The sequence below is a fragment of the Gobio gobio genome (assembly GCF_949357685.1).
Source record: "Gobio gobio genome assembly, chromosome: 11".
In the NCBI taxonomy this organism is placed as follows: domain Eukaryota; kingdom Metazoa; phylum Chordata; class Actinopteri; order Cypriniformes; family Gobionidae; genus Gobio; species Gobio gobio.
This window is the reverse complement of record NC_137104.1, coordinates 37,237,162-37,247,152: the sequence shown is the minus strand read 5'-3', so window position 1 is coordinate 37,247,152 and position 9,991 is coordinate 37,237,162. Positions and strand designations below refer to the sequence as shown.

The 9,991-nt window shown below is 39.4% G+C and overlaps 2 protein-coding genes across 2 annotated transcripts; both read left to right on the top strand.

The window, feature by feature from the left end:
* The first annotated feature begins 606 nt into the window (after nucleotides 1-606).
* On the top strand, nucleotides 607-4,998 carry LOC307133761 (uncharacterized protein). Its single transcript, XM_079829014.1, has 3 exons — nucleotides 607-745; nucleotides 1,780-1,895; nucleotides 2,093-4,998. Exons 2-3 carry the CDS (start codon nucleotides 1,832-1,834, stop codon nucleotides 4,783-4,785), a joined length of 2,757 nt encoding a protein of 918 aa, XP_079685140.1. The 5' UTR covers nucleotides 607-745; nucleotides 1,780-1,831; the 3' UTR covers nucleotides 4,786-4,998.
* A 1,414-nt stretch (nucleotides 4,999-6,412) lies between these two features.
* On the top strand, nucleotides 6,413-9,632 carry LOC307133459 (solute carrier family 52, riboflavin transporter, member 2-like; the record flags this gene model as incomplete). The annotated part of the gene is made up of 3 exons (XM_079828543.1): nucleotides 6,413-6,987; nucleotides 7,078-7,201; nucleotides 9,423-9,632. The coding sequence occupies 3 exons, from the start codon at nucleotides 6,413-6,415 to the stop codon at nucleotides 9,630-9,632; spliced, it is 909 nt and encodes a 302-aa protein (XP_079684669.1).
* Between the last annotated feature and the right edge of the window lie 359 nt (nucleotides 9,633-9,991).

The following is a 9,991-nucleotide window of genomic DNA, read 5'->3' as shown; positions in this document are numbered from 1 at the left end:
AATGTCGTCATATCCGCTTTCATGCACATGCACAGCGGTGAGAGCCTCTGCCTGCCTAGCCTGCCCACTCTCGGTTTTTTGTTTTGTTGCAACTTTATTTTTTGCAGAAAATGCTTTGCAATTCGTCATAAAATAAATAAATGAGGATAACACACAATATTTATACATGCTGATGCGGACATAATACAAACGTTGTCGTTTTTAAATATATACGTTTTGTTCTGAATCTTTTATTATAGAACTCTATGGACGTCATAACCATAGGTCATAACTGACTTGTCTTCATGTTTCATGTGGCGAATCACTCCTGCAACAAAACTGGGGCACATACAAATAAAAAATAATTTAAAAGAAAAGCTTTATAAGTGCTTATGTCTTTATTATGACGGATCGGATAGTTTGTTTGATAGTTTAAAAATAAAATATATATATATTTTACCAAAAGACTAAAGTTGTTTAGAAACCAACTGTTCGAAATAATCGATTCGCGTAAATGCTGTTTTATGTGGACTAGCAAGCATATCCGTTTTAGCCAAATAATGGAAGTGGTATATCCAATCAGAGACTGCTCAAATGCACACACGTGACTCAACAGGGAAGTCCAGAGAATGTAGAGTGGACGCTCCTGAAAATTATTACCTAAACGGAATCCCCAACTCTCTCTACACATTGCAAAGGGTTCAAAAACACTCTACACAAAACACCTACTACAAAGCAAATTATACCGTCGCAGCACAATACATTGGTGAGTACATTTTGAGATTCCACACTTAAGCATTACTATTGTTGTCTATTGAAAAAGCAAGCATTGTCCTTGGTCAATTTTTGGGAACGCTAATTCAAGTTTCAAATATGTTTGCTAAATAACGTTGTTTAAATGTCTTATCAATGGCAATCTTCCACAGAAATACCAATTGAACACAGACAGCATGTTTTCAAACTTCACGATACGGCGCGTTGACGCATTCTCGCGCGCTAAAAAGAACAAACCACGAAGAATGAAAACATATATTCTAGTTTTCAGCCCTAGCGCTTAAAAAATATATATTAAAAGCAAAATAAATATTTAGTCAATAATAGCAAGGAATCGATAATACGTCCCTTTCCTACAAAAAGCAGCCGCGTGAGCAAATGGGGCGTGAACATTTTGTTCCTTGATTATACAAGGATAACAAAAAAAAAAAAAAAAAACGATGTAAGTTACTATAGTAATGACGTGACCTTGATGTATGCTATTAAAGCTAGCAGTGATGCAACTGAACTTTTGCACCATTCTTTTACTTCTATCTTTGTCCCAGGAATTCTATTCATTCAGGGTTTTTTTTCTCTTTTTGTGTGACATGAGCAGCTGGTCATTTTCATAACCTTTACAATCTAAGGAAACCATATACTATAGTCACTATATTTTCATGACTGTAAAATAATGGTGAATTAATTAATATACAATAAAAAAAAAATTCTGTTGAGAGCATTGGCCAATACCAAGTTACCATAAACTGGTGACTTGGTATTAGCCATAAATGTGTGTGTATCTTAATAATGTATTGTATACCAAAGGATGTCTTGTAAATCTAAGGACTAGAAGATGATTGTTTAATTTCAGTTAAAAACGATTATAACCCTGTAATACCAATAGGAAAACGACTCGTCTCAGACAGGTACACCTGTTGTAATGTGATAAATAAAAGGGATAATATTTGTTGCACGGTAAAGATCAACTGTGGACTACCATGCACTGGTCGTTATTACTAAAACATTTATCTGGCCTTTATTTGGAAGTGTTCTCACCGGATGGTTTAAAAAACAAGCCACGCCACTTTGATGTTCAACTATGGAGGACCTGCAAGACTTTGGTTCCTCTAGTGCGAGTGCCAAGACCATTGCTGCTGAGCTCAGTGAGTACCACTTTTTGTCTTGTTTTTCATGACTTACAATCAAAACAAATGACTTTTTTTTTTTTAAGTGTATGCCTTCTTACATTTGAAAACTCATATAACATAGTTTTGTCCCCTACATAATGTATATGTTAAATGTGTATGTTATATAAATATATATAAATAAAATAATAGTTTTGTTGTTTCATGTCTTGCAGAGGATGATTTTTACTCCAAGCTTGTTGACGACTACCTTGGTGCTCATTACGGAGAGCTGTTGGAGTTGGATGAGAAGCCCTGGAAAAACCTCATGTTGGTCCAGATTGGGCTGATGAGAGAGGAGCAAGATCTTTCATGGGTTGATTTAATACAATGGCTCCAAAAGATTATCCCAATGTTTCAGTCTGCTGATTTCCGAAGTCTGATTGAGAGAAACACCACGACAGCTTTGAGCTTAACTGGAGATGCCAGACAAAAATTTTTTGAGGCAGAAGTCAACTTCGAATTTGTTGGACCTATATGTGACAGTATCGGAATCGGAAGAAGAGATTTACTTGAAATGTCTGATTTTTCTGATCGCGCAAAATTAACTGGTCTGACAAACGGTCTAATTCTCGAATTGACGAACTTTATTTCACGAGAGAAACTAGACCCGGTCGTCTTAGTGTCTTGGATTCGTAACTTTGAGCCTTTATTTTGTTGGGATGGCAAGATCCAAAAAGCCTACAGGATCCTAAGAGCTAATCTCAAGAATTTCAGAATACAGTACCGCAACAATCAGAGGAGCCGAAAGCGGAGTCGTGGATTGCTGGATGAGTTTCTTCAGAGTCCATTTGATCTTGCTCCTGAAAGGGATGCTGATGATGTTGAATACAGAAGGGTGGCAATGGTTAAAGCACATCTAAGGAAGAAACGGTGCATTTCCGTGCATAAACCAACCACTGCAGTCAAGGAGGAAGAGGAACCCATTGATATTCTGCTAACAGATGCCACTGTAAAAGCTCCGTTTCAGCATGAACCAAAGCAGACGCCCCATGCGATCGGTGTAAAAAGGGAACGGAGATCACACAGCAATCAAACATTGATACAGTCACTAGAAGATGACCCAAGAAGTGACACGGGCGACAATGTAACACTTCTTGATATCTCTGTGCTGTCTTGGCAAAAGATCGCAGACGTGTATGGAGGAAAGAACGAAGCCGCTAAGATGGCTTCAATGGATCTACTTCGGAATCACTTCTCAGCAATGCTGAAGGAAGATGCCAACCTGAGATCTCTCGACGAAAAAGTCAAAGAAAGCACCCATCCGTTAGTGCCACCTTTGAATTTCCTGCGTTACATGTGTCAATTCCTTTTCGAACTTATCGATGTTACTGAGCAGCAAATGATGTCATTCGGAAGGGATCTCGTGAACACCACAGGCGAGAAACTGGGACGCGACAAGCACCCCAGATTTCAGAGTTTTGTCAACTTCGATGAGAGCGCCGTGACTCGTTACATTCACATGGCTTCTGAAATTTTATGTCCAAGTGAGGAGACCAGCCCAAACTACCGCAGGCACTGGCTTGCTTTTTGCCTCGAGAGAAAAAACCCTTCCAGACTACCTATAAATCAGTCGAATCGTGTCATTAACTTCTTTGAGGCAGCTGCCGGACTCATTCACCATCACGAAGATGTTGTTCTTTTTGTGTCCGACCTGCAGCTTCTGAATGACAACTCGAATATCCTGTTGGAGAGCGTCAATGCTGATGCAAACGACGAGGCTTTGCAGGCGCTGGTCTGTGTGGTCGCCGTTGTCTACCTTAAAGTCTTGGGACCCTTTTGGCAGCTTCTGAAGAGTGATGGAGAGTATCCTCTTTTCAGTAGGTACATCCTTTGCCTGTACGACAAGCTCTTGGAATGGTCGCAAGATGCCAGTGTCCTTTTGCAACCAGAAGCTTTTGTGAACGTATTCTTACAGGTTCCAATGCAAGAGGGGACTTTTGAAGGAGTGTTCAGATTTTGCCGTGCTAATGCAGAAAACCAGTACGGTACTCTCATGAGAGCTTGCTTACAGAGGATGATGAAAGCCCTCGCAGCTGTACTGGAGGACAATCTCAAAGATTTCCTACCTGGCGGTGAGTACTGCAAAGAACAGCCTGTGGACATAGCGGTTCAAATGGCAAACTGCACATTTTCACAGCTGATGGGCGAATACCCCTTCGGTCATGGGTACCCTTATGGGAAGAACAGGCCTGATAAAACTCTCAGTCAAGCCAGAGGTTGCGCTTCCAAAGAGACAGAACAAGAACCTGCCGCTTCCCGAAAGACGCCAGATGAACCTGCATCACCAGCGGTCACATTATCACCAGCCAAAACCATTCAAAAGCAGCAACAAGCATCAAAATGCCACTCCATCTTTGAAGGAGCAAATCTCAATGCCGCGAAAAAAATGAAGGCGTCTAGACTAAAGCAAAAAGCTCAGGATCACATCTATAAGAAAATGATTGTTGGAGCGGTTGCAAAATATGGCGGCCCGTGTAAAAGCAAGCAAGATGTTGAACGATTGCTTACAAAACTACAAGGTGCAAGCCATGCAGATACACGTGAGGTCATTCGCTGTGAGCTGAACTACCAAAAGAGCATCGTGGGTTCCAGAGACAAAAAGCTCAATCACATAGGTTTCTCTCTGAATGACATGGTTGCTACACTGAAGGACATCTTGCCAAATGAGAAAGTTATGGTTACATCACCAGGTGAAAATGTGCTTGAGCACACAGAGATTCAAGAGATGCTGATGCAAACAACCTCTTCAGACCCTCAAAGCACAGCCACTGGTCCGAAAAGTCAACAAAGGTCTGACAGTAGTATTGATATCAAGAAAAGAAAGGTTTTTGGCCCTTGTTACAGAGAGAACTTTGAGTTTCTTTGATTGTTTTAATGCTACTGAATGTATGCCTCTTGCATTAGTTTCTCGACTTTATTTTTCTGCATATGGATAAGATCTTTGTTCTCAAATGTTTTGTTATTTACTAGCTAGTTCTCTTATACCTCAGATATTGCTATGATATTTTTTTTCTATTAATATCGAAATAGTTCATTGTATGTTTTTTCCTGTTGCATTACAAAATAAAAAAGCTTTTTGAAACCGACTTGTCCTGACTTTTATTAAACAATACAACTATTACTACTTCAACCAATAATTCAAATAATTGTATTATTATTATTATTATTATTATTGATAAAGTACAAGATTATTATATTTATATTGTATACACTGGTATATAGAGTAGTATATATTTATATAATGCTATGTAGATAATTATTTTGTGTTTGGAATCACTATGAAATTAAAAATGTACTTTTAATCACGAGGATGCATTCAATTGAGAAAGTACATTAAAAGAATTTATGTTGTAAATGACTTTTTCCTAAATCTTTAATAAATGATGGTCTTTAAACTTTCTGTTCAGTAAAGAATCCTCCACTTGCAGTAATGAAAGTTTTACAGACCTTTTGCTCATCCATCTAATACTTTAAAAAAATACCATCGAATTTTATTCCATAATTTTCTATTTCCATTCCACCATTTTTTTCTTTTCTTTTTAAAGCTAGTGTTACATGTGTATTTTTTTTCTTAAATGCAGTTTAAAAGCCCTTGCCTCTGTTGTTTGGCAAGTACTTTTCATTTCAACTGAGAAAATTGTATTTTAATATTCTATTCTGTATATATATATAAGCAGATTTTTTCACATTTTATTTAAAAATATATTTACCATTTTAATTTATCTAATTGCAAGTGAATACTGAGTTTAAGTGAACACTGATAATTTAGCACTGACCATTGAACAAGCATTTCAGCGATGATCATGGCTGAGAAAGTGAGAATTCTTTAACTTTAATTATTTTGAATTCAACCCAGATCAAATGACGGTTTAGCATGAGGAATGTGCTTAATAATAAAACTGTTGCTATATTTTTAAAAATGTTCTAACATACCCGTGCCCTTTTCCTAGACACATAAATGGCTGATACATGGTGGGATCATGCCATTGTTACACACATTTTGGTGGCCTTGTTTGGAATGGGCTCATGGATCTCTGTGAACTCATTATGGGTTGAGCTGCCGGTTGTTGTAGGTGTCCTACCTGAAGGTAATTAGTATTTTAAGCTTGTACTATTATAGCTTATTTTAATAAAACTTTAATGTGTCCCACAGCTCTACCTAGTAGATGCTGTATTTATTATCCTGACAACTTAAAACATGCCCTTTCTTTATAGGGTGGAACTTGCCAGCCTATCTTTCAGTGCTGATAGCATTTGGGAATTTGGGTCCAGTGGCTGTCACTTTAACCCACCACTTCGCTCCAGGACAGCTAAATGAACGTGTGGTCATCCACGTCATACAAGTGCTAGCGGTTGTTGCAGCTGTGTTTCTTGCTCTCTTTTGGTCACAGTTGGCCATGGTCGCTGGAGAGCTCAGGTCCGTCCCGTTCCTGCTGCTTACTTTTATACTGTCATTTGTCTGCTGCACTTCCAATGTCACCTTCTTACCCTTCATGTTCCGTTACCCTTCGCAATACATCCGGACGTTCTTTGTCGGACAGGGTCTCGGCGCACTCTTTCCCTGTGTAGTCGCTTTGGGGCAGGGTGTAGGGAAACTAGAGTGTGTTGAGACGTCCAATGGCACAAAGCCCCACTATCTTAAAGAGAACTTCCCAGTCCAAAACTTCTTTTGGTTCCTGTCCGTGATGCTGGTGTGTTCGGCCCTCTGTTTTCTAGCTCTGACATACAGAGTAGTCACTCAGACAGCGGCAGAGGAAGTTCCGGAGGCTGAGCAGGAAACTGTGAAATCGGACTTAGAGACACACCCTTTACAAAATGGAGATTCGCCAGTTTCTGAGGAACAAGTTGAAGTTGAAAAACAGGCACCTTTTGTGGCCTTCTGGACGTCACGCAATATCTATCTGCTCCTGTTGCTGGGAATATCCAATGCTCTGACCAACGGTGTGCTGCCGTCAGTGCAGAGTTTCTCCTGTCTGCCTTATGGTACCATGACCTTTCACCTCTCTGTCATCTTGGGCAACATTGCAAACCCTCTGGCCTGCTTTGTGGCCATGTTTGTCCTACTTAGGTAAGTGAGTTAAAGTTCTCAATGAGTTTTATGGTGTTCATAACAGTACTGTAAAAAATATTTTGTTCCTGTTCTTCAAATGTATTACAGGTCCAGTGTTGGTCTTGGTATGATGTCACTAGGAGGCGGTATTTTTGCAGCCTATCTCATGGCCTTGGCAGCACTGAGCCCCTGCCCACCACTTTTAGGAAGTCAGTCTGGAGTCGCTCTAGTGGTTAGTAACTGTATCTTATTACTGGGTGGAAGAGGAACTTACTAAGAATGAATCTCTTAAAAAGTTGAAAGTGCTCTTTAAAGTGCACCACTGAAATATCACATGCAAATACCACATGCAAAAGTGGTGCAACTGTTTAGTGAATTCACCACACATGGTGTTTCATGGTGATTATTTTATCCTCTGTAAAGATCTGGGGCCGTATTCACAAAACATCTTAAGGCTAAAAGTAGCTCCTTACTTGACGATTAAGGAGAAACTCTTAAAAATAATGGGCGTGTCAGTACTAATTTTAGGACTCCTATATTGTTTGCATGACCAAAAGAGTATTTCACAAAGCATTTTAGCACTACAACTAGAACAACTAGCACTACTCCTAAATCTGTGAAACGTTAGGAGTAGTCAAGAGGACTCCTAAGTCACTAAGACCAAATCACAAACAATCATAATGACTGTTGTGGACCTTTCTCCCCTTTCTCTTCCACTTCGCTTCCTGTCTACTCACTGTCCTATCATAATAAAAAGGCAAAAATGCCACAAATAATAAATATTATTTATTTAATAAAAAATAAAATAATGTCTGATTACCTGTGGCAGTTGTTTCACGAGTTCACTTACAAATGATCAGATAGAGTAAAAGAGTAAAATAAGCCTATTTGCCCGAGGTCTCCAAGCCCAAACCCAGAGTAGGCCTACTCCCCTGAATCCCCGGCTGGGCAAAGAGTGGGGAGTCGAGGTGGTGGAGGGATGCAGAAAACCTATTTAGGACAAAGGCTATTACAGAATGATATTTCTTAAATGCATAATCTTATCTTATTATGGATTGGAAACGGGTATCACAGAAGCATCCTAATGCTGCGTTCACACCAAACACGAATAGAGCGTCAGGAGCAAGTGATTTCAATGTTAAGTCAATGGAAAGGCGCGTTGACGCTCGTCTGGAGGTCCTGCGGCGCAATGGACGCGAATTGAGGGTCTTGCGCGATACGCGCGAGTGGTGCTTTTTGTGCATTTACGCGTTTGAAGCGAATTCGCATCTGACGCCCGAGTTGAAAATGTTTAACTTTGGCGTCAATTCGCGCCGCGTTAACCAATCAAGAGCCTGCTTGCTGCTGTCACGTGGTAAAGTGACGTGATGAGAAACCCTGCATAATTTAAAAATACTACTATTGTGTCACAAAATGTAGTTTTAAGACTTTTTCAGGTGAGAATGTAGTTGTTTAAAGCTCAAATCTGTGGTTTATTTTTAAAGAGAGCACCTATTTAAAAAAAAATAATCAACAAAGTTGTGAGATCCAGGCGATCAGCGGCGCTCAACGCTCATTAACCCCGGCGAGAGCAGCCTTTCCTCGGCCAGTCCTTCTGCCGTCGGCTCTGATGTCCTGTAGTGGTTCGTCATCTAACGGCCGATCTTTGGTGTCATGAATCTATAATTTGTTATCTAAAATATACATGCAGTGAAGATAATGTAGGAGTTGCCTGGACCACATGTTTGGCTATTAATGCTTAATATATATTTTTTAATGAAAATGAAAAGAGGCAGAGTGGTGTTTTATGACATATTAAATACTAATATATAATTGGAATATATATTCGCGAATGGATTCAAAATGTTCAAACTAGACGCGGTAGACGCGATTTTGACACTCTAGTCGCGTTTGGTGCGAACGCAGCATAATGTAGCGTTCACACCGGACACGAATGATGCTAATAATTCGCGCGAAGTTGGATGCTTGAACATTTTGAGTTTACTCGCTTCATTCGCGCGTGAAATTTGCGTCATGGGAGGGGCTTCTGCCAGGCGGTTCGTCTCGTTGAGGGGAAAAAAAACAATCTGTTGGAGGCAACTATGAAAGTCTGTGGAGCAACTATAAGTGCATAATTGTTAAATAATTTAAAACAAAATAAACAAATATTAGGTAATATAATTAATTATTATACCAACATTATAATATAATATTATAATATTTAATATTATTTCTAATTAAATGTTTTCAAGAGTAAATGACAATGTTCCACAGATGCTGTCAACATTAGGTCTATTTATCCCAGAATATTCCTTGAATTTCTTTTTTAATTATTGATTTACATTTATTTAAAATCCTGACCATAGTCATCCATTCATTCACCACACACAATACACAGTTTATCTGTAAATACAGTAATTATATGTAATTGTATCTTTTTTTTAACTAAAGCCTGTAATCATTTCACCATTTAGATCATATCCTCGGTCATCTTCACTGGCCTGTTCTCTTACCTGAAGGTGGTAGTTGGGACTCTGCTTCATGAAGCAGGCCATGCAGCTCTGCTGTGGTGTGGAGTCTTCATCCAGGCTGGCTCTCTTATCGGAGCCTTTACAATGTTCCCTTTAGTCAGTGTGTACCAGGTCTTTCAGCGAGCCGAGGACTGCACTGATGTCTGCAGTTAATATTTCAACACTTGAGTTTACGTTCACCCCATGCCTTGTATAACAGGTATCACCTCATGTGGGAGTCTACAATGGAAATAAATGGTAAAACTGATGCCTTCACAGGACATTTCAAGAGCTGCAAAAAGAGCTGCACTTGATCACTTTGCATATCTTACTGTTACCTGATGGCACATTGAGAATGTGATGATGCATAGGAGTCACATTGAATGTGTGTGTGAACATCTTGGACACCTTAATCTAGATCATTGAGAGATGGAATTCGTGCACTAAGACGAGGCTTTTGTGGTTGGAAATCAGAGCAGGTCTGATTTCATAATTGAAAACCTCAATATCACGTCAGCAAATGTTTAGCCCAG

Bases quoted from the DNA above. Each gene is read 5' to 3' on its own strand.
- LOC307133761 (XM_079829014.1), top strand. From the start codon at position 1,832: ATGGAGGACCTGCAAGACTTTGGTTCCTCTAGTGCGAGTGCCAAGACC. The intron at 1,896-2,092 runs GTGAGTACCACT...CATGTCTTGCAG, and splicing joins GACCATTGCTGCTGAGCTCA to AGGATGATTTTTACTCCAAG.